This window comes from Typopeltis vanoorti, chromosome 9, assembly GCF_054136105.1.
Source record: "Typopeltis vanoorti isolate ZY-2024b chromosome 9, IOZ_Tvanoo_1.0, whole genome shotgun sequence".
Classification (NCBI taxonomy): domain Eukaryota; kingdom Metazoa; phylum Arthropoda; class Arachnida; order Uropygi; family Thelyphonidae; genus Typopeltis; species Typopeltis vanoorti.
The window spans coordinates 79,087,074-79,112,856 of NC_143557.1; the positions used below are offsets into that span (position 1 = coordinate 79,087,074).

The window sequence follows — 25,783 nt, forward strand, 5'->3', positions numbered from 1 at the left end:
TGCAGGATGACATGAACAAATTCTTCCCTGCCACACTTACAATGCCATCATATCAAGAGTTCTTTACACCAAAAGGTAAGAGGAATCTTATTATTATCATCATCACCATCAGAGTATTTCCTTGGAATATGAAGATTCATCATTAGAGATCCACACTAACCATTATTTATGTAACGCCTATCATACTTCTCATTAATTTCCTTCTCTGTCAAAAGAAACATAACTACCCCCTGATAACCAATTCAACTCATTCATCACTCTCAAGCAAAACAAATCAGCCCTCAAGCCCTTCCTAACTACACTCATACAAAATTTTTCAGGAATTAATGCTTCTTTTTGTTTCTCCTGTCATATACTAAAAATTTTATGCTGCATGTATCCTATAAAATCCCTTTGCTTACTTATATGTTTCACTCATATCCAATCTATTGTGTGTATGAATAAAATTTACACACATTTTGTAACCTGATCTGTAGGCTTACTACTAAGAAGGTAGTTGATGATTATGTCTAAATACAATTTTTTAGTGAAGATGACAAATTTACCCTTTAAGCAGTAAGTTCAAAATATATATCTCAACTTCTATGGCATATAAATATATGGGGAAAAAACATTAGGAAGGTTGTAAGGATTGCAGTATCTTCCTGCAAAAACTCAAAAATTGACATAAATTTATGACTTTACTATAATTAAAATTTGAATGAATATGTATACATTGATACTGTTTCGGGAGCAGAAGCATGGCAACATATATTATTCTGTTTTACTGCTCAAAGAGTTAAATATAAAATAAATAATCAATATAAAATAAAATAAAAAATAAATAAATAAGGCTAGTTATGTCAGATGTCAGAAGGCAGCTGAATAAACTTATATGCAACATGAGAGAGAAGGGGGGAGGGGGGGAGAGAGAGAGAGAGAGAAATCACCCAATAGAAAACCAAGTCAGTTGTACATAAAAGAGTATTCAAACCAATTTTACCTTATTAATCTGAGAACTGGGTTAGAAATAATGCAGCTGATCAATTGGAGACTGCAGATGCAAGAGTTCTGAAGAAAATTAGGTTAGGAAGTGAATATATGGCAATGGAAGAACAATATTAAAATGAAGACATCAGAAAAGAACTTGAAATTGTTAATATTCAAAAATATTATTATTATTATTATTATGTGACACCTCCAAGGAGTCCAAGGACTCATTGAGGGAGGGCACCCACTCTACAACTCTCTGGCTCTACCACTCAATCCATCAACTGCTCATCTACATTAACAGCATCTATTGCCCACAACCACCACTAATATTTTCACAGACAATCACAAACATCCATGCCCATGACAGGATTTGAACCTGCAGCCTTTTGGCTGGAGAGCGGATACGCTAACCTCGGCCAACTAGGCCAGCACATAGGACTAAACCAATATGTAAGGCAAAGCTTGTCTGCGATGGCACTCGCTAAGTAGTAGATGTCTTTCATCACCCTGTGAAATAACACAACCTTGCTTATTAGATATCTGAAGTGGCTGCAGCCATGTTTGATCACTAGAACAAGGTTTCCAGTTTCTGCCCCCCACACACACTTCCCGCATGCAGTGAGAGTGATACCCTCAATGACATACCAATCTCAATGTAGAGGGCCTGGACCCTCTCCCATTCGAGGGTACAGCAGTAAAACAGTTCTGCAAGCTGGCCGCTGGTTAGTACACAGGACTGAACCAAGTAGTGACGAACCTGGAGGCTTCCATCAGCTAGCAAGAAATCCTGCAACTACATATTTTGCCAGTTCGTGACTGGAGGGAGACCAAATATTGTGACTACAGGGGGAATTATCGAGGCCATGTATGGACAGGAGACTGACTCCCTCTGTGTGGGAGGTATGTTTGTGAGTCTGTCACTTCTCATTGCATGTCCCCACTTCCTTTTTATCTCTTCCTCACCAAACACAATGCATCACAACCAATCTCAAAAATTCTCCCACACAAAACAGTTTTAAAAAACCATAAAAAACATCAAAAATTCAATAAAAAAAATCATAAAAGACAACAGAAATCCAACCAAACAACCCACCAACAGTAATTCTTACCAAAAAAAAAAAAAAGTTTCCATATTCACTTCACCAATATCTGTGGCCTAAGCAGCAACATAAACGATGCTGCTTAGGCCACAGTCATCTAAACAGAACTACTATTCCTTTCAAAACCCCCAACTGGCAACCTCAACAGCTATTGTACATTTCAAATGCCCAAACTACACATCACACAGCTCTTTCTGCCAGAAGGATAGCACTTATGCATTAATCAGAACTGACATACTATGCCAGAGACTGCAAATCCTTGAATCCCCACTGTTTGATCTGCTTTGGCTCAAAATTTCTCAACCAAATGAACCTACTTTTTTCATATGCTTTCTCTATCACTCTCCAAACTCTGTCAACTACTCTGACCTCTTCAACTTTCTCTCTCTCTCTCTCTCTCTAAAGCTCAACTTTCTGCAGTCTAAATACCCCAATAGTGAGGTCATCCTTCTTGGAGACTTCAATGTCCACAACTGATATTGGCCCCCCTTCTCCAGTTTCTCTGATCAAGCAAACAGGGATGCTGAGGTGTTCACCATCAGCAATGACTTATCTCAGATCATCCAGACAATCCCCTCCAATTTTCCAACGCACTTGATCTCTTGTCGGTTCTCCTCTTGGAAACTCGGACCACAAACTCATACAAGTCTCTTTTGCCATAGAACAACCTTCACCGACCAGTTCACAGCCTCGTGTCCTTTGGCACTACAAGGGTGCTAACTGGGAGGACCTTCATGACTTCTATTCCTTCTTCCATGGTCTGATTACTGCTTCAATTCTTCTGATCCAAATTCCTGCTCAGACTGAAAACAGGAATGAAGGCTGTCATCCCTTATTCCACCCCAAATTCTCAGCCACCATCCAAGCCTTGGTTCCCAAAAAATTGTGCCAATGCTATAAAAGAAAAAACCTCTGCTTACCACAAATGGCTCAAGACCAAAACTCCAGCTGCCCTCTTTGCCTATACTGCAGCTTGCAATAACTACAAAAAATCATCAAGTCCAAGTCAGACTTTGAAAGGGCGAAATGCTGCAAACTTGCCTCCTGCCCAAATAGCAGTCACTTCTTCTGGTTCCTAGGCCATTGGGCCCACCTTCTGCCCACCCAGGTTTTCATCACTCTCCCATCCCGATGGTACTATAGTCACCTCACCAAAAGACAAGACAAGACCAACTTACTGGCATCACTCTTCTCTTCCAATTCCTGCATTGATGACCTGAGCAAAGTTCCCTCCACTCCACAAAGAATGGCTCAGGTCTCCCACAGTCTTCAACAAAAAAGAAATCTGAAGAATCCTTAATAACCTGAACACAAACAAGGCATGTAGTCCTGATGGTATCCCACCTATTGTGTTAAAAAATTGTGCCCCAGAACTAACACCTATCCTGTATCAACTTTTCAATCTTTTCAATCTATCCTATTCAACTGGCATCTACCTTACAAGTTAGCAGGTAAGAAAGTTGCTGACTTGCAACTTAGATATAGACTATGCATTACTCTGTATATTATTCCATTTACACCATACAATTGTAATATTTAGAAAAGCTTTTCTCTGGGCTTTTTTATATGCCTTTTCCAGCTCTATGAAACTTAAGTACAGATCCTTGTTATATTCCCATGATTTTTCAACTATTTGTCACAAAGTGAAAATCTGATCTTGACAACCTCTATTTGGTTTGAACAGGTTCGATTCTCATCAGTAACGGGAATCGAACTTGTCTTTATCTGGTCTCTTTTGACGAAAGGTGAGTTAGCCAGTCTCATACAGAGGTAGGGTTTTTTTTTTTCCACCTGGAAACTTGGGTGTTTTCATTCCCTAGAACAGGCAAACTGGCCCCATGAACACACACATCTACAGACACAGGACACACCGGGTACATAGAGCCAACCACCTTATCCTCGAGGCAGTTATGGTTGTAAGAATAAGAAACCTTGACACTGTAAAAAGGTAGAAGAGGAGGATTAAGAAAGAAGATCTATCCTACAACATGGAAACAGGTCCACATCCAGCCCATCCCAAAGAATGGTGATAAAAGTCAACCGACGAACTACCATCAAATTGTTCTCATTTCTATTTAATTATGGAGAAGGTCATCAAAAACCAACTCTTGAATCACCTAGAGACATATCAACTAATCAGTGACCAGCAGTATGGATTCTGCCACTTGCAATCTACAGGTGATCTTGCTTTCACCACCTGCCTATAGATTCAGGCCACAGAGAAATTTGGAGAAACTCACATGGTTGTCCTCAACATTTCAAAGGCATTTCACTAAATACCATCCTATGGTCTTCTTTCTGCTCCTTATGGTCTTCTATCTGCCTTCTTCACTCTGCAACTGGATTGCCAACTTTCTCACTGGTCACTCTCTACATGTCATTGTGGATGGTTTACTCTCCTCAGATTTCCTCTTCAATGCAGGAGTACCCCAGAGTCCTATTCTTTCATCCACTCCTCTTCCTCTTGTATATAAATGACCTGCTCTCACAAACTTCCAATCCTATCCACAACTTTGCTGACAACAGGACACTCCATTCCTCCTTTTCATTTGACAAACCTTGTAGTGCTCAAGTATTAGAATCTTCAAGATCTACCACAACCAGGGACCTGAATTCAGATCTTCTAGCTATATCCCAGTGGAGCAAGGACAACCTTGTGAGTTTTGGTGCCACCAAAACTCAGTTCTGTCTGATCTCTCGCAAGAAAGAGCTCGCATTCCCCTTACCTTCCGTAATACTGAGATATCCAAACACGATCAGATTTCTCTTCTTGGACTGACCTGCACCTCTGATCTTTCCTGGCACAACCATATTTCAACTATAGGTTATGCAGCTGCCAAAAAACTTAGTGAACTTTTTCACACAAGACACTACTTCACACCTTCAAGCTGCTAATTCTATACTAAGCCCAAATCTGCCTAGTCATGGAATATTGCACCCATATTTGGGGTGGTGCACCAAAATCCTCTCTAACCTTGCTCGATTCTATCCAGAAGAGGGCAATCCAGTTAATTAACAGACCCTCTCTCACACAAATCCATTTCAATCCCTCTCTCACAGACATTCAGTTTCTGCCTTGTGCCTCTTCTACAGATACTTTCATAGACAGTGCTTTACTGAATTGGCCATTATTATTCCTCCACTCTCCTACAAAATTATTAAAACAAGAGCCACTGCTAACCAACACCTTTTTACAGTCTATCTTGAAACTCACCAAACCAAGTTCACTGCCTCCACTTTCATTCCATCTATTTCTGTCCTTTGGAACAGTCTCTCCCACTCTGCCTTTCCCAAAGATTACAACCCTCAGCTGTTCAAGCAAAATGTGAATAGACTCCTCCTCTCTTCTATTCCTCTTGCTCATACATGCCATTAATGTGCTATAGGTCTTGTGGCCTTTCATGTGTGGATCAGATATTTAAAAAAAAAAACAGAATGAGAGATGAAAGATTGTGCTTGAAGCAAAAATGGCATGAAAAACAGCCATAGGAAAACCAAGCTAAAAGTGAGTATGCAGTTAAGGATATTTTATCATCATCAACTTTTCTCATATGTACCCTCAAGGGATATACAGGCTACTATGACAGTACTACATGATTAAATTTATATTATTATTAATCTCCTATGCAACAATTTTTCTCAATTTAGTCTGTTACTTGTCAGCACAACAATACTGTTATATCTATTATATTTGGGTATTCTAAAACACTTCTGACTGAATCAATCCACCCAGATCTTGGTCTTAGTCTGAGTTTCTTTTCTGCCATCAAACATCTGTTTTGCTAACCTCTCCTATTCTGTTTAAGTAACCATATCCCTTCAGATTAATCCTCCTTACACATTCTTGAATGTTAGCAATGTCAAATTCCTAATATTTTTCATTTTTAATATGATTCTATCATTGATGCCATTTGTTCACTCCCCTAATATTTCTCAGAACTCTCATATCTGCAGTTCTAATATTTGATCAAGTGCTTTATTTCTAACCCAACTTTCAGATCCATAACTTACTAGTTCAATCACTGTCTTGTATACTGGTAGTTTAGCATTTTGGCCAATTTCTCTCTTATTGCATATAAATTTATTCAACTGGCTTCCCAACATACCAACATTGCTTATTCTGGTGTCTATTTCCAAAATTAATTTGCCATATTCACTAAAAACTGTGCCTATATAGCAGAAACATTTTACATATTCTATAGGTTCTAGGTTCTCCTTTGAAAATGCAGCAGAAATGTTCCATGTTCCTTCCTATTTTCATAGTTTTGGACTTTTTATTGATTTTCATACTAACTTTGTTACAGCTGCTATTTAATTTCATTAGAGAATCCTGAAGATTTGCACTAGATGTGTTTTGCTTTACGCATCATCAGCATAAAGCAAAAAGCTTTATGCTGATAATGCTTTATGATATTTAAAATTCTAATATCAGGATTAATCTGCTGACTTGCAACTTAGATATAGACTATGCATTACTCTGTATATTGTTCCATTTACACCATACAATTGTAACATTTAGAAAAGCTTTTCTCTGGGCACTTTTTTGTATGCCTTTTCCAGATCTATGAAACTTAAGTACAGATCCTTATTATATTCCCATGATTTCTCAACTATTTGTCATAAAGTTAAAATCCGATCTTGACCACCTCTATTTGGCTTGAACCCAGCTTGTTCTTTTCCAAGTTCCTCTTCCACAATTTTTCTCATCTTCTTCTCAAATATGCATGCAAAATATGTTATCCAGAACACTTAGTAGAGAAATTCCTCTGTAGTTTCACTTCAGCTTTATTCCCCTTTTTTTTATAGATGAGAACTATGAACAGTGGTGTAGCTAGAACTTTTGCCGCTTGGAGGGGTCCCTGAGTTTTCCGCCCCTCTCAATACACACCAAAAATACTACAAAAAATCAAAACGACATATAGGGAAATAAATTAAAACACTATGTTTATTTTTGAAGTAAAACTTTAATTTCACCATTCAAAAATGTTATTTTTCTTGCTTTTTTGTTAGCAAAATCATCGATGACATTGGCGAAGTCTATTTCATAGTAATGTAGGTAATTCTTAATCAATTTTATTTAAAAAATTCCTCTCACAACTAGCAACACTTATAGCAATTGTGAGGAAAATTCACAGTAGTATTACAATATTTGGAAACGAGTTCTCGAGACTGTATTTTAGAATTAACTGCAAAAGTTCAAAAAGGTTCAGAGTGCTGAACGGGGCGGACTCCCCCCCCCCCAGCTATGCCTCTGACTACGAGGGTGATCTGAAAAGTTCTCGGTCTAACGATGAAAAAACGAATTTATAATTTCAAAATTATTTTTATTTCTCAACATAATCTCCCTTAAGACTAATACATTTATTCCAGCGATGCTCCAGTGCCATTATCCCGTCCCTGTAGTGATTCTCAGTAAGATCTGCAAAATACCCCTCTACAGCTGCAATCACCTCTTCATTCGAAGAAAAACGCTGACTAGCGAGGAAGAGTTTTAGTTTTTGGGAAGAGATAGAAAGAGGGAGTCAAATCTGGGACATAGTGTAGATGTTCCAACAATTCATAGTGCAGATCCCTTAATTTTCCCATTGCCAAAACACTTTGTGGGCAGGTGCACTGTCCTGAGGAAAGATGATTTTTTCTTCTGCAAACTGGGTCTTTTCTGACGAATTTTTTCATCTAGTCTGGTTAAAGGATCGGAATAATATTACCCATATATTGTTTTACCCTTTTCAAGATAATTAATAAACAAAATGCCTTTAGCATCCCAAAACACCGATGCCATGACCTTTCCTGCTGATGAAATCGACTTTGTCTTCTTTGGTGCTGAACAACCAGCCACTGTCCACTGTTTTGACTGCTGTTTGGATTCTGGTATGTAATAGTGAATCTAAATCTCATTCATAGTAATAAATTGATGCACAAAATCAGTTTTCTTCTTGTTAAAATGCTCCAAGATTTTCATGCAAGTGCATCTTTGATCTGCTATGAGCAAGTGCAGCCCATCTTGCACAAAGCTTTTTCCATTTACAATTCTTCATGCAAAATATATCATACACATTCTTTTGAAATCCCAATATTTATCATACACATTCTTTTGAAATCCCAATAGTCTCAGCAATTTCATGCACTTTGACTTGCCAGTCATCCAATACCATATCGTGCACTTGATCAATGATTTCTGGTGTTGTTACACTTTTTGGACGACCTTTACGTGGATCATCTTCAAGGCTGGTACGGCCACGTTTAAACTTGGCAGCCCATTTCTTAATTGTCAAGAATGAAGGAGAAGAGTGCCCATAAACTTTTATGAACTTCGAATGAATTTCTTTTGGCATTAAGCCTTCTTTTACAAAGAATTTTATAACCGCACGATACTCAATTTTATCCATTTCAAGGGATACAGACAACACTTTTGCTTCAGACAGCTGTATAAAACAAACTACTTGATAGAATGACTTGCAATTTCACATGGATGCTTATGACAGATGTACCAACTTAGAAAGAAAAAAAAAATCCTGCTGCTAGTGTTGCCATCTATGATCAAAGCCGACAACTTTTCAGACCACCATCGTATAAGAGCTCTACTCCAATCATCTGGAAATCGACCTTTTGTTCAGGCCCTCAGAATTATGCAATGTAGCCACAGCAAAACTTTTATACCTCCATGTATATGAGCATTTCTGGTCAAATATCATCTACTCCAGGTGCCTTTTTACATTTCAAAATTTTGATGGCTTTTTTTATTCTAGCTCAATTATTAATATGTTATCAATATTTTTAACTATTGTTTTGTCACTGCTTGTTTAGCTTAATAGTTTTTCAAAGTAATTACTCCAGGCTCTAGAATATCCTTATTTTCAGTTTTCATGTCACCATTATCATTTCTGATTCCTTTCACAGTACTGTTTCCTCCATTTCTATACTTTTATATAAAATGAATATCAATGTGATATTCATTTTTATCCTAAGTACAACTAAATGACGATCATTTCCAATTTCAAATTCTCTGTATACTCTTGCTTTCTGAACCAGTATGAAGATACTGCTATCAACAATAACAGTCAATGAAGCTTTATTTTATTTCTTGTGTCATCTCTCCATGTGAACTTGTGCACATCTTTATGTTGGAACATGGTGTCAGTAATGAACAGTCCACATCCTAAGCAGAAATCCATTAGGTACTTCCATTATTATTAGCCTTACCCTTATTTTCCCCAAATTTTGTCAAAACTTTTCTATATGCCTAGTGGAATTCATTTCCTACTCTGCTGTTAAGACCTCCAACAAGAACAACATTATTTTTCATCCACCTGCTCTAATAACAAAAAATTTCTCCATTTCTTCCTTAGGAGAACTTTCTGTGGGACCATAGGCACAGGTATGTTTCATTGTCCATTTTCAAGTTTTGAAGTTTGTCGCCATAACCCTTGAAATTGCCTTCCAATCAAGAAGTTTGTCTTCATGTTTGGTGTTGAATGCTATCACTACCCCTTCCTTTCCTTGATTATTGTTGTCTAATATAACAGCCCATACATATTATTTAGTAGGATCTCAGCTATTTTTGTCTTCTTTGTTTCAGTAACACCAATTATGTCCACATGGTACCTTTCCACTTCTTCTGCAAGTTCAATTTCCTTTTCAAAAAAAAAACCTCTTATGTTGATAATTCCAATCTTCTGATGTTGGGATTGCTCTTCTTTTTCGATGTTAAGTTGGAGTTTGTTTCATTATCTGACATTTCACTAGTCATCCTGGTTCCCTGACAAAAACAAAGAGGGTTTTGTTTAATTGGGCAATGCCCCAGCCAGCATGAAATCTCATCATGTTGTACCATCATGTGTGTTTCTGGTTTAAGCCAACAGAGTACAATTTGGTTGGCTAAGTCAAATTGCCAGCCAATCCTCATTTGTTCAGTACCCAGTGGATACTTACTAATGAGGTAGGTATCCACCAGCTATCCATCATGTGATAGTAAGGATTGGACATTAGGTCCCAAGCCTCATTTGGTTCTCGGCATTCCTTAGAGGCGATGTGGATATCTCCTTCCAGTTAGCTAGCTTTAACTAATAAGAAACCCCAGGGGTGTTTCAGAAGATCGAAATGTAAGACCTAATAAAAAAAACAACCTGACAAACAATAGACCATATAAAAGAACTGTTGACTGTAAACTAATTACAAAAAAGTATGTTGAACAATATATTATCTGGTATACCCACTGAGGTGTACAACATAAAATGATTACGATAATGATGAAATGTAATATATACTCACTCCTATAATAGGAGAAGTTTGGTCTTATCCAGCATGTTATCCTGAAGAACCAAGCCAAAGTGATTTCAACATTATTTAAATCTGAGAGACTTCTGAAGAAACATGCAGGATTCAGTACAATTTAACAGGATCTGGTTGACTCTCTCATTAAGATTGTGAGTGCTAGCCAATTTTGTTAGGTCACACTTTGTTCAGTATGATAGTTTCAATGAATAGTGGAGTTTATAATGTGTGTCATAATATATGTATACAGTTTATTGTACATCCTGAGGATGTCAATAAGAATTGATAAAGCTAATCAGGTTATTAAATTTAATATAGTGAGCTTATTCTGCATAAGGAAAAAACAGTTGAACAGTTGAAAATGGTTACAATTATTTCTTTCAAAATGCAAGGGATTTTATAATTTCAACAGACTGTACTTAATGCTATGATGACAAAATTACTGTTCACAAAAATAGAGTAATTCAATATGGATGTGAGTAATACAATACAACCATTTCAAATCAGCAGTTTTGTATACTGCATTTCAACAATCATAGACAAGCACACATAATGAAATACAGTAATCTCAAAATTAACTAATTGTACTGGGAAATCAATTTGCTAGTCAGATAATTGAGGGTATGGTTAATGAAAGAACAATTACATGGAACTATACCAGAAGGTAGGTGACATATTAACCTGTAAGTGGAGGTTTCTGTGGTTTAGAAGTTTTGTTAAAAGGTAACTGAAAGTTAAAACAACAAAAAAGAGATTAATAGTTCCTACTATACAGTTGTAGCCATCTGACTATTCATAAAATTAAAAATCAGAATGCAGATTCAAAGCAGTGCTGGATTTAAACAGTGCTGGATGATGCCATGTTCTGTTATTCACGTTCATAATGTCCGAGGTCTGACTGAGGTATATTTTTTATTAAAGCTGACCAAACTTGGTGGAGAATTAGTCCTTGATTTTTATTGCATTGTGTTGGTATTTTAAGCACGTTTGCAGCTTCTCTAAATTTCCTTATGTAACAGTTTTTTTCCTATGTATGATATGTTTGTATTCTGCCATAGTACACTGTGGCCGGTGGAAGTGGTATGGAAAGCTAGACCTGATTTTTGTTCTCTTCTGTTTTGTACATCCTTTTGGTGTTCGTTCATGCGAATTTCTCCAGATCTTCCTGTTTGTCCTACATAGCAGATGCCGCAAGAACAATAAATTTTGTAAACACCTGATTTTTTAAAGGATGATGAGGAGGTTTCGGGGGATGTAGAAATCTCAAAATTTTTTCCAGCAGCAGAGAGGCTACTTTGATGTTATATTTGTTAAGTAATTTAGCCATCTTGTCTGTAACATTTTTGATATATGGAAGCGTGATAGTGTTTTTGAAATCTTGTTTCTGAGAGATGCTTGTAGGAGGTGTGTGGAGGATTCTTTTGATAGTCTTGGTTTCATAACCATTCTTTTGAAAGATCTGTGTTAGATATTCTAATTCTTCGTTTCTCTGTTTCTGTGCTAGAAATAATAAAGGTATAATAAAAACCCTAAGGGACAGAGCGTATAACATTTCCAGCACAGAAAAACAGAGAAACAAAGAATTAGAATATCTAACACAGATCTTTCAAAAGAATGGTTATGAAACCAAAACTATCAAAAAAAATCCTCCACACACCTCCTACAAGCATCTCTCAGAAACAAGATTTCAAAAACCCTATCATGCTTCCATATATCAAAAATGTTACAGACAAGATGGCTAAATTACTTAACAAATATAACATCAAAGTAGCCTTTCTGCCGCTGGAAAAAATTTTGAGATTTCTACATCCCCCGAAACTTCCTCATCATCCTTTAAAAAAACCAGGTGTTTACAAAATTTATTGTTCTTGTGACATCTGCTACATAGGACAGACAGGAAGATCTGGAGAAATTCGCATGAACGAACACCAAAAGGATGTACAAAACAGAAGAGAACAAAAATCAGGTCTAGCTTTCCATACCACTTCCACTGGCCACAATTTACTATGGCAGAATACAAAACTGTCGTACATAGAAAAAAAACTGTTACATAAGGAAATTTAAAGAAGCTGCAAACATGCTTAAAATACCAACACAATGCAATAAAAATCAAGGACTAATTCTCCACCAAGTTTGGTCACCTGTAATAAAAAAATATACCTCAGTCAGACCTCGGACATTATGAACGTGAACAACAGAACATGGCATCATCCAGCATTGTTTAAACCCAGCAATGCTTTGAATCTGCATTCTGATTTTTAATTTTATGAATAGTCAGATGGCTACAACTGTATAGTAGGAACTATTAATCTCATTTTTGTTGTTTTAACTTTCAGTTACCTTTTACCCCTGAAGATGTAAGTCAAACGCCTTACGAAACTTGTGGAGTCTTTTCATAGTGTTTTATATAGCTTATTAAAAAAATGTGGTCCAATTACCGGAATATACCATGTGACGTATTAACCTATTATATGGTTGTTTATTTTGAAGGTTGGATAACTGAAAAATCACTGTATATTAAATTTTTTATAGAATGCATTACACAATATACTTTTTTAAGTTAATCCAATTAATAAAATACTTGTATGAATCATATATATTCTTTTATCTAAAGAACACACAAGAGATATGAGGAGCTGCTTGAGGATAAACAAACTTCAACCACAAAACCACAAACAATATTATAATTATAATTATTGTTATCAGACCTGCACATGGTTTCAAGATCTACTGAAACTCTGTACAGGTGTCAAAGTATGAGGTCTCACTGTATATTGTAACTACTCTTATCACAGATAAACAGGAATGCTTACCACTATCAGGGCTACAAAGATCGCCCCAAATTCCTGTTTCCTTCTTCACTAAATGAAAAGTAATCAAATTATCCTCAATTCGTGCAATACTCTGTTCTGCAATAATAGATGATTTTAGAAATGCTTCCCAGATACAGGGAGGATGACTTGCCTGATGAAAATAATCACATTAGATTAATTAAGTTAAAACTCACTTTAACATGCATAAAAACACTATAGTATTTTATTTTACTATAAAATACTTCGCAAATTACTGTATAATATGCTATTCATAAAGAACAAAGATATTCTTAAAAACAATTCAAATGAATATGATTCAATTAATTTTTGAAACAGCTTGCAAGTGCGCGCACGCACGCACACAATTTTTACATTATCTCATAACAGCATATACATGCTGTTATAAGATAATGTAAAAAAGCATAACTAATCTCATGTATACCTGAGCAACTCCACATGTAAGATACAAGATGATATAAAATAGTCTAGAATTAAGGCTCATGTGCTTGTTTAAACTAATTATTAGGTTTAATGGAATGAATACAGCACAGAAGAAATTCATTTCATTAAACCTAATAATGAGTTTAAACTAGCACATAAGTCTTAATACTACAATGTTAATTCTTCATAGAGTAGGCATAGCATGCAAAGCTAAACAATACCTTGATGAGTCTTGACTCCAGGAAGTGTTTGTATAATAACAATAACAATAATAATACAGTAAGTGCAAACTCCCTTTATCCAGGAAATTTAATCAGCTAGCCTTCTTATTTCCTCTGTGCTATATTCATTCCATTAAATCTTTGATAAAGGATAAAAGAATGAAAGGCAATGATAAAGGAATACTAATAAAGTGCACAAAACATGCTTTCCTGAAAACAGAAAAATGAAGCAAATAACTGATGTGTTGGAGAAAAGGAAATACCAGGCATCAAAATTAGCAGTAGTCATGGGCACAAATGACTTAGTTGGGGAGAAAAAAAATGTTGATAGAAACTTGAGGAAGTTGTTGCAGCAGGTAAAGAAGGATAGTGTTGTTGGGAAAGTCATAGGCATGTTGCCCAGATATAATAATAGTGAATTGAGAAGGAGAGCAGAGATAATGAATAGTAAGATGGCTGAGTTGTGTGAGGTAAAGGAGGGAGGGGTTCAATTTGTAAATCTGTGGAGTGAATTTGAAGGGAAGTTGGAATGGTATAAATCTGATGGATTACATTTGAATGGGTTTGGTGTTGGGCATTTAGAAAGGCTATTGTTTTCTGAGAAGGCACAGAGTCAAGAAGTTAATGTAGAAAATGATCCAAGACTACTTTTCTTTTGGTGTTGCACAGTGATTGGCATTCATTTTAGAAATTATGGACTTGACAACCGTGTTATAAATAACTATTTTAATTTCCCGATGTTTCGACCTCCATATTAAGGTCATCAATTAGAGTATATACAAATATACAAGGACAAGCTGAGTTACATTTCACACAGTAAGCTAAAGAAAAATGATTTGATCATCAGTTATTCTACTGGCATGACCGCACTACGCTCATTCCCCAAGAATTTACGGTCTACCAAAGATACACAAACAAAACACACCACTCTGGCCGATAGTCGAAGGTATAGACAGCCTGAATTATCACATAGCCAAGAAATTAGCAGCAACACTCAAGGAGATGGTAGGTCATTTCCCCTCCTATATCAGAAACACACAACACTTCATAAATATAATCAAAGACATTACATTAGAAAAAGATGATTTATTAGTCAGTTTTGACGTCTGCCCTCTTTACGAATTCCCAATCAATGACACAATCATTCTTTTACAGAACAAATTCCCTCTAGATATCACGGAGCTCTTTGAGCATGTGTTATGTTCTGGTTCTTTTGTATGGCAAAATGCTTTCTACCTACAAAAAGAACCACATGGGCTCGCCATTATTCCCCCCCCCCCCACATTGCTAACTTTTATATGGAACATTTTGAGCAACATGCTCTAGATTCCTCTCCTTTAAAACCAAAAGTCTTGCTTAGATACATTGATGTTTTTGCGATCTGGCCCCATTGCTTCTAGACACTAGACACCTTCCTTAGCCACCTAAACAAACAACACAAATGCATACAGTTCACAATTGAGATTGAAAAACAGAACACACTTCTGTTTCTAGATACACTTGTCACACGTCTTCCTTCTGGCAGTCTTTCCTTCACTGTTTACTGGAAACCGACACATACTGGCCAATAAAGCAGTTTTATTCGATATGTTGCAAGTAAAAGAAAAAATGTATATGGCAGAATGATTTTAAAGAATGCTGATGGTAGGGAAGTAACTGAATCAGTTGATATAGTTGAATTACTGAGCGAGCACTTTGCAAGAATATATCATCCAGGTGGTGACATTGCAGAAATGAATGACCCAATGGATTATACGGCAATTGTGATGAATGAAGTGGAGGTGAGTAGTCTATTACAAAATCTCAATGTCAATACATCTGTGGGATTGGATGGTATACCAGCTCGTGTTGTAAGTGAAGCGGCTAAAGAATTGTCAGTGCCCTCGACCATTTTGTTAAATTTGAGTCTCGGGTCTGGGTTAGTCACGAGGGGGTGGAAAGAGGGGAAAATAGTTCCTCTGCATAAAGGAGGTTCCAAGACTGCTGTTGTAAATTACCGACTGATTAACATATCAGGAATCGTTGTCAAGGTCTTGGAGAAATTAGTCAAGAGAAGAATACAGGATTGGATAGATGAAAATAGGATACTGTATGGGGGACAACATGGTTTTGTGAAGGGTAGATCATGTCTCAGTAACTTGCTCACGTTTTATAATACAGTGACAGCTGAACTGGATAAGGTAATGGTTTACAATGATTCTAATGGACCTTGCTAAGGCCTTTGACAGGATACCACATGGAACTCTAATCAGTAAACTGCAGCATATGGGAATGGATAAAGGGTTGGTGAGATGGATAGGAGGGTGGCTGATGGAGAGATATCAGAGAGTGGTTTATTCAGGAGTAGAGTCCAAAAGACGGCTTATGACTAGTGGTGTGTCACAGGGTTCTGTTCTTGGACCACTACTTTTCAATTTGTTCATTAACAATATAAGAAAGGATCTGAGAGGAAGTGTTCACTTGTTTGCTGATGATGCAAAGTTAGGTAGAGCAATAGTGAGATGCACAGGATGTCAAAATTTTGCAAGATGATTTGGATAGTTTGGAGGGCTGGATTAAGGAAAATGGATGTCAATTTAATGTGGCAAAGTGTAAGGTTATACATTTTGGGATGAAAAGATTAGCAGCAGTATATCACATTGGTGGAACTGTACTCCAGGAGATTGATGAGGCCAGGGATTTGGGAGTGTTGGTGGATAGGGAGTTGAAGTTTAGGGGGCACATCGCAAAAGTGGCTAAATCAGCTCATCAAATCATTTGGTTGCTGAAAAATACTTTAACAAGCAGAGACAAACAAGTTATTGTTCCTCTGTATCGAGCCTTGATAAGACCTCATCTAGACTACTGTGCCCAGATATGGATGTCAGGCTTTCTTCTTGATGGGGAGGAGGTGGAGAGGATCCAGAGACGAGTGATCAAGATGATAGCAGGTCTATGGAATGAACCTTATGAGAACAGGTTGAAGATTTGTGGGTTTGCAAAAATTGGTTGATAGGCGGAAAAGGGGTGATATGATTGAGACATCCAAATTACTGAAAGGTTTCTATAAGATTAATCCAGAAGATATTTTTGAGAATAGGACTGGTGGCGGGAGGACAAGGGGCCATACATGGAAGCTGGACAAGAATGTGGTTGGCAGGGGTGTTAGAGCTAGAATTTTTACTTGGAGAGTAGTGAATGAGTGGAATAAGCTGCCAGAGTCTATTGTGGGTGCTATGACTGTGAATGAGTTCAAGGCGAGGTATGATAGATACTGTGTGAATGTCGAATAGTTGTTCTTGACATGATGTTAGGGCCTCCCTCGATGAGTCTGTCGACTCCTTGGAGTTGCCCGGAATAATAATAATAATATACACATAAACCCCTACCACCACCACCACCACCCAACACAAAAACTAGGTGTCATTAATACTCTAAAAAACAGGGCTTTGAAGATCTGCTCCAATGAACAAGAGCAGAAAGATGAATTTAAAGTTATCAGCAATACTTTTCTAAAAAAATGGTTATAGCCAGAACAATATTAACAAAATTCTCTACAAGACCTGAATAAAAAAAAAAAAGATAAACCAGACTACAATAAAACTATAACCATTCCTTACATTAAAGGGACATCAGATAAAATAAACAGAATACCAGAAATACAACCTCAAAGCCACCTTTTAAACCTCCTGCAAAATTAAAAAGCTTACTAAACTCATCCAAAGATCCACTCACTCTGCTGGCCCACCCTGGAGTACACCGTATTTATTGCACCTGAAACCTACCATATATAGGGGAAACAGGATGCACAATTCCAATCAAACAAAAGGAACATAAACGACACATAAAATATAATAACTATGGTGAACCTTTCTGATCATGCCCTGAACACTTTACATAGAATTGACTGGAAAAGCACCAGTTGTTTACATCACACCAAAACATGGTATGAATGAAAATTTAAGGAAGCCTGTGAGATTCTTATCAACCACCCCAATCTGAACAATAATGATGGTCTAAAAATCCCAAGCATGTGGAAGGTACATATTCTACCTACAGAACCTTTCTCCCTAAGAGTTAACTATTAACAGGATTGTAGATAATCCAGAATCCTAAATCTAATATAACAATTGTAATGATAAAAATAGGACATCATTGTTGCTGTAAGAAAACTATATATAAGAAAGAATGTTTCTCTCATATTATCTTAAATAGAATTTAGCTTTGATGTAGTTTCTAAATAAATAATTAATTTGTAATTTTATCTGTGTATATATTTTTTTCCTTTCACTAGAGGCTGTGCCAGTAGAATAACTGGTGATCAAGTCATTGTTTCTTTAGCTTACTGTGTGAAATGTAGCTCAGCTTGTCCTTGTATATTTGTACTAGGGGCTTCTGCCCCCTGGCGCCTACGGTACCCCCCCCCCCCGTGTTCCGGACTGGTAGGCCAGTTCTCCTTGAATTCTGATGACTCGAATTTTGATGACTCAAAAAGGGGGTTCCTCCCCCTGGCACCTACGCCGCCCAACTGTTCCAGACTGGTAGGCCGGTTCTCCTTGAATTCGGATGACTCGCATTTTGAAGACTCGACACCTCCTGAGTTTCAAAACTTTTCAGATAACTTGACAAAAAACTTGACACAAAAACATAAAATGGCTTTCCATTTTATATATATAGGGTAGATATACTCCAGATGATGACCTTAATATGAAGGTTGAAATGTAATGTCAGGAAATTAAAATAGTTATTTATAACAGGGTCGTAAAGTCCATAATTTCTAAAATGGATCCAAGTCTATCTGTGAAACAGGATAGCACAAAAAAATAGATTGTATGATAGGAGGAAGATGGATATGAGGTTGAAGATGTGGTTGCAGCAGCACAAGGTGATGGAATGTATAAAGGTGAGGATGAGACAGTTAGGAATGGAAATCACAGTCAGGATCAGAGAAATGGGAGTAGTCAGACCGAAGAGAGAGGAGTAGTATAGCAGCTAAAATAGAGAATGTTGGTGCTACTAGAATGGCCTCAAACATGCAGTGATTGTTATGTTTATACACAAATGTAAGGAGTATTTAAAACAAGAGAACTGAGTTTGTTGGATTGATTGAGACAGTATGTGCAAAAAAAAATAATTGGAACAAGTGAAACTTGGTTGTCTGAAGAGGATGTGATGTCATGAATAGAGTTAGAAGGATATATAATTTTCCAGAAGGATAGAAATGTGAAAAGAGGAGGAGGGGAGCGCTATTAATGATCGCAGAGGAATTGTGTCTGTAAGTGGAAGTCGGTAGTGCATGCACACATTTTGAACCTGTGTGGTGTGAAGTTAAATTAACCAGGTTAGTATATCTGATGTGATGCTGTTATAGGCCAGGGAATACAGAGAATACTGATTGTGAAATGTTTAGGCAAATTAGTTGGACATGCAAATTAGTTGGTGATCCTGATGGGAGACTTTAATTACACGAATATAGACTGGAAGGAGGAGATAGTGTGTGGGAACAAGGAGAGCAAGTTTGTGGAATTTCTAAGGGATAAGTATATTAAGCAGCATATGACTGAAGCAACTAGAGGCTTTAATGTTTTGGATTTGGTGATAACTTCACAAGATGTAGTTGTTAATGAAGTGTTCACACTGCTGCTGGTTGGTGAGAGTGATCATGAGGTACCTGTTTGGGAAGTGATGAAACGAAAAAAGGTCACTGCCAAAAATGGATACATGTGGAAGTATAAAGCAGGTGAATATAGGAAGCTCTGTAGTCACTTAGCATCAGTACATTGGGTAGATGACCTGCATGGAAAAGATGTTGACAATGCATGGAAACTTACAAGGCAGTATCTGACAAAAGCAATGTATGACTGCATACCAAGGGTTAAGCGAGTAAATAGAGTGGGAGTGAAATGGATGAAGAGCAAAATCAAACAAGCTGTGCTGGAAAGGAAAATGTTATGGAGGAGGTTCAAGAAAGTTGGTAGTGATTAGATCCATGAAGAGTATAAAGTGAAGCTAGAAAGGTGATGAGCATGGTAAAGAAAGAAAAGGTGCAGTATGAGAGGAGATTGGCTGGTCAGGTCAAGGTTAACTCAAGGGAATTTTTCCGTTACAAGGCAAGCAAGAGGAAGAATAACTATGGCAGATTAATGCTTGTGGGTAGTCACGGCAGCAGACTAACAGCTGCAAAGGATATAGTGGAATTATTGAACGAGCACTTTATCAGTGTATATCATACTGGTGGAAATGATCTAGTGCAATATACAGAAGAGAGGCAAGTATTAGGAGAATTGGAAGTGAAAGAAATAGAGGTGCAGCAGATGTTGGTTGGGTAAGATGTGAATAAGGCTGTGGGAATGGATGACACATCACCATGCATTCTTAAGGAATGTGCACCACAGTCGGCTATGCCCTTGACCTGGTTATGGAATGAAAGTCTTGCAGTGGGTAGGGTTCCTAAGAAGTGGAAAGAACGTAAAATAGTACCATTTCACAAGCATGGTTCTAAGACAGAAGTCTCCAACTATAGGCCAGTCTGTGTGACTGCAGTTGTGATCAAGCTGTTGGATAGATTGGTAAAGAATAGCACACAGAATTGGGTTGATAAACATAGCATTGTTTATGATGGTCAGCATGGACTCGTAAAGGGTAGGTCCTGTTTTAGTAATTTACTTGCATTTTATGATAAGGTGACAAGTCCATTAGATAAGGGAGAATCATAATCAGTAATATTTTTGACTTTGACTTTGCAAAGCCGTTTGATAGATTACCACATGATAAGATGGTGTACAAGCTGCAGAGAATGGTATATTGGTTAAATGGATCAGAGATTGGCACTCTGAATGATACCTGCAGGTGGAGCAGTGTCTCAAAAAAGAGGGTAACCAGTGGCATGACCATTGATATTATAACTGCACTTCTGTTCTTGGGCCATTGCTGTTTAACTTGTTTGTAAGCGATATATCATGTTGACTGACTGGGGATCTTCAGTTATTTGCTGATGATGCAAAGTTGGAAGAATTATAAGTAGCACAGCTGATGTTAATTCTCTTCAGGAAGATTTGAATAGCTTTATACTTGGACAAAAGATTGGAGTTGTAGTTTTTATATCAATAAGTGCAAGGTGTTGCATTTTGGAGTGTTGAATAAATTGAATAATGAATGCCAGTTGAATAAATTTATATGCAATAAGAGAGAAATTAGTCAACACACTAAACTAGCAGTATGCAAGACAGTGATGAAACTAGTTTTATGTTATTATTATTATCAACAGACATCCATGGAGTCGAGACTCATCGTGGGAGGTCCCACTCTCACATGCACAACTCATTCGACTTAAATGCATTCACTGTCCCTGCACTCACTACACTCTCAGGCAATGAATTCCAATCACTCACCACATGACATGCAAAAAAAAATCTATTCCTCACCCCCTTGCTCACACCCACCTTATACACCTTCCAGGGATGGGCTCTTGTTCTTTTCCCGTCTCCAGATATTCTATGGAAAAACTCATCCGTGCTAATCTGGTAATTACCTCTTATCAACTTATATGTCTCAATAATGTCTCCCTTCTTCCTTCTATCCACTAGGCTCTGTAATTTGGATTCTCTCAATCTGCCCTCATATTCCACATTTCAGAGACCAGAAACCAACTCAGTCGATCGTCTCAGGACCCTCTCTAATATCCCACCATTATTTTGAAAACCTGGTGACCAAATCTGTGCAGAGTAATCCATATGTCGCCTGATCAAAGTCTTTTTTTTAAATAAAAAATTATGATCAAAGTCTCTTGTACAATGGAATCAAAATATCCTAACTTCTACATGTCAGTATTCCCTGCATTATTCCCATAATCTGCTGTGTCATCCTCACAATTTTAGCAAAATCTCCACAGTGTAATATCACTGATATTACACCACTCCCTCAGACCTAAATCTCACCCCCACATCCTTGACTGTCTTAATCCTTTCTCTCCATAAATTCTTAACTATGATTGCTGACCACCGTGTAACCTTAAAAGAAAGAATCGACATGTGGATTGTCTTTGGATCAGAAAACACATTTTGTAAACAGTTATCGCAGTATATATATTGCACACTTGCTACCAAAAAAACCTTTTATCACATAGTAGCACATAACCTTTTCAAGCATTTCCACAAGGACAGTTCAATCCTTGATGATTTCTTTCATAAGCAGTGGGCATACCATCAATGCATTTGCCAGTCTTCATTTTAGGCAAATTCATATATTTCTTATACTTCCTCTCTCCAGATTGTGTCTTATTATTTCTTAAGCTCAACTTGTAATAAATATCCATGTTTATTTTTTACTGCCAAGAAAATTATTAAATATATATCATTTAGTTTTAGTGTAGTATTTTCATTAAGTTTACATTATTACTCACCTGCTATCAATAATTTTCCTCCAGATTAGTCTGTTATTGTCAGCACTCCATATTGTCATATCCAGCATTTATTTTTATTATTTCATTTTTGTATATCCCCTACATAAGAGGTAAAGAGACCTATAAGCATGCATATCAGTTCCACATGTGGGATGCAGATGAGGACTGAGATAAAAGTTTATTGATTTTTTTTTTTTTTTTTGAAGAGCTGCAAGTTGTTATTGTTTGGGAATACTTCATGAGGAAGGCTGTTCCAGAGGACAGAGGTGGACAGAATAAAAGCGGAAGAGTAGGAACAGGTTTGGTGTGTTTGCAGTTACACAGTAAAGGGATGCAGGGCAGATGCTGCTCTTGTATTAACAGGTGCAACTGAAAGTGAAGGAATGATAGTTGTCAATTCACTGGAGCAGTAACCATGGAAGTATCTCTAGAATAGACAGTGCTGAAACACTCTACATCTGTGAGATAGAGATGAATCTGTAAGAGAGGGATCATCAATGAGACTAATTGCTTGCCTCTGGAGAATATCAAGGATTTTAAGGGAAGTTTTAACTGTACCACCCAAACATGTGAGTAGTATGGGTGGATTTGGGATTTGTATATAAGTTAGGAGTTGATTGGGTGTAAAATATTTTATGGTGTGATGTGTGATTTTATGATGCGATGTGTTTATGCAAGGAGAGACTGGAGCTAAATGTTGGTCCAAGCAGAGAGAGATCACATCTTGTCTGGTGATTTATGTGTTACTGAGAGTAAGGGTAGGTGAGCTGAGATCTCTCTGGCAAGAGAAAAGGCAAGATTGTGTTTTAGTGGCATTAAACATGACAAAGTTGTCATCGCCCCATTGAAGGATAATATGAAGAAAGCACTGGTTGTAGATGATCTTGTAACCTGGGATGCCAGAGTCAAATGAGTAGGATGAGTGGAGAGTAATGTCATCAGCAAAGCTGTGGATAGGATTAGTGGTGATCGTGAGTAGGTCATTTATGAACAAGAGAAAGAGAGTAGGTGATAGGACAGAGTCTTGAGGCACTCCAGCATTGATGGTGAAGCTTGAAGAGAGCCATCAACCATGACTGCAGAGAACAACCAGAGAGAAAGCTGACTATCCAATTACAGAGGGTGACAGGGCGATCAAAGGATGGTAATTTGTTAAGCAGGCCACAATGCCACATGTGGTAAAAGACTTTGGAAATGTCAAAGGTGACAGCACAAGTTTTCTGAACCTTTCCATGGCACATGTTCAGTGGTGGGTGATGTAAGCCATGAGGTCAACTGTTGATCTTGAAAGGCAGAATCCATACTGGTGGTTGTTGATTAATTTGCAGGCCTCTAAGTAGTGGAGGAGTTGGCTATTGATGACTTTCGCCATTATTTTGGAGAGGACTGAGGTGATGGCAATTGGTTGGTAGTTTTGATAGTTGACTTCTCTCATCCTTTTTAGGAATAGGATGGATATGAGATTGCTTCCATGCGTTAGGATAAGTACCAGATATGTATAGTAGATAGAGACAATGCAGGATAGCTTCTGGAGCACAGCAGTTGAGAACAACTGGAGAGATATCATCAGGACTAGAAGACTTTATAGTATTCAAGTTTTTTAATAGTTTCCTTATTTCTTTTTGTCAAAAAACTAAATGGAGGATGCATATGGTGCTTGAATTCCAGCATGGTAGGAAGTGATTCCACTCGGTCATCAATGCAGGAGTTTGAGGAAAAGAGTGACACTAGGAAGTCTGCTTTATCTTTGGTCAGGATGAGAGAAAAGTGGAAGTGCAGGAGATGTATCCAAAGGCCTTAGTGAGAAACTAGAAGGCATGGTGGCTTCCATTTGGACAGGAGGCAAGTTTTTTGCTGTTGGCCTTTATGAAATCAGATTTGGATTTGCTGATGACTGATCTGCCTATGTTGTGTGCTTTGGTGTAGAAAGAGTATGAAGCTGGAGTTCTTGATGTGAGCCACTTGCAGTAAGCTAAATTTTTTCGTTGACTGCTTTGGTACACTTTTGGTTGAACAAGGGCTTGGACAGTGGATGAGGATTATGCCTTGAATTAGAGATGAAGGTCTTCATGCCAGTGAGAATAATTTTTGTAACTCGTTCACAGCAGGTGTTAAGGTCAGATGAGTGGAAACAATAGTCAGACCAAGAAAAGGAGTAGAAATTCTGGAGGTCATTCCAGTTGACTGTTTGTAGTTCCAGTGGATGTGAGGTTGGGAGTGGTACAAGACTCCTTTCTCATTCTATAAGAGAAGAGACTTGTGCAGGATTGTGGTCAGAGTAGCTGAGAGAGGAGAGGTGACTTCTACAATGTATCTGGAAGGGGAAATTGTAGAGGTAACCTCTCCTCTCTCAGCAACTCTGACCACAATCTTGTACAAGTCTCCTCTCTTATAGAATGAGAGAGGAGTCTTGTACCACTCCCAACCTCACATCCACTGGAACTACAAAAGAGCCAACTGGAATGATCTCCAGAATTTCTACTTCTTTTCTTGGTCTGACTATTGTTTCCACTCATCTGACCTTAACACCTGCTGTGAACGAGTTACAAAAATTATTCTCACTGGCCATCTCCAATTCAAGGCATAATCCTCATCCACTGTCCAAGCCCTGGTTCAACCAAAAGTGTACCAAAGCAGTCGAAGAAAAAATTTAGCTTACTGCAAGTGGCTCACTTCAAGAACTCCAGCTTCATACTCTTTCTACACCAAAGCTCTGGTCCAACAAAAAAAGATCCAGAGTATTTGGAGAGTGAAGCGGTTATCAGGAATTCGAGAAAGCAGATATGTACGATTAGTGTTAGGGTCATTACTTATGGCAAAGACTTTGTCTAGCTTGGTCAGTGGTGTTGGAATAGGGGAGCCATTTGGAATTGTGGTCATCCAGGAAGATGACCTCACTATTTGGATAGCTGGATTGTAGATGTTTCATGGAAAGGAATGCAAAGAGGTCAGAATGGTTATCAGTGTTTGGAGACCAGTAAATGCAACAAATGAATGTTACTAAATGGGGCAAGAACCTTGAGCGAGAGAATGTCAAAAGCAGGGGATTTTAAATTAGCTGTTCTCTGGCAGGCTACGTCAGATTTTACAAAGGCATAGGTGCTGCCCTTATGCCAAAAAGAATCATGAAGTACATAGTTTGGACCTGATGTAGTTGCAATCTGGGTTTTGTCAGAAACAGGATGTCTGGTGTGGAAGACTGCAAGTGGTAATGAATGTCATTTATGTTTGTGTTAGAACCACAGATGTTAAGTGGATTTGAAAGAGAGTTTTTAGTGAAGAGATTCTGGCTTGGCTTGTTTGTTGTGTCTGTGATGTGACTTTTTTGATGGGATTGGTTTATGAGGGAGATTCATTTTTGTTGCAGTGTTACTGTCATTGTTTGTAGGATACTTCATAAGTTTAATCATGATTAGCTGGAAAAATATAGTGGGAATGTGCAGTGAGAGAGACAGACTCTTGGAAATAACTTCCATACAGAGCCAGTTTCCAAACCAGTGCGCCTCCCCACCATCACTACTTGGACTCCCTCTCCAGGCATGATCTAGCATAGTATGTGGCAGTGGGATTATGTGCCAGTGG

At 37.7% G+C, this 25,783-nt stretch overlaps 1 protein-coding gene across 2 annotated transcripts in view; it reads right to left on the reverse strand.

Annotated features, from left to right (window-relative positions):
• Dnaaf4 (Dynein axonemal assembly factor 4) overlaps positions 1–25,783 on the reverse strand; it is a 139,472-nt gene that overhangs the window by 105,215 nt on the left and 8,474 nt on the right. For both annotated transcript variants that reach the window (XM_090397908.1, XM_090397907.1), the window contains exon 2: positions 13,160–13,310. In XM_090397908.1, coding sequence (XP_090254034.1) covers positions 13,160–13,310 — 151 coding nt within the window. The remainder of the gene's footprint in view (positions 1–13,159; positions 13,311–25,783) is intronic.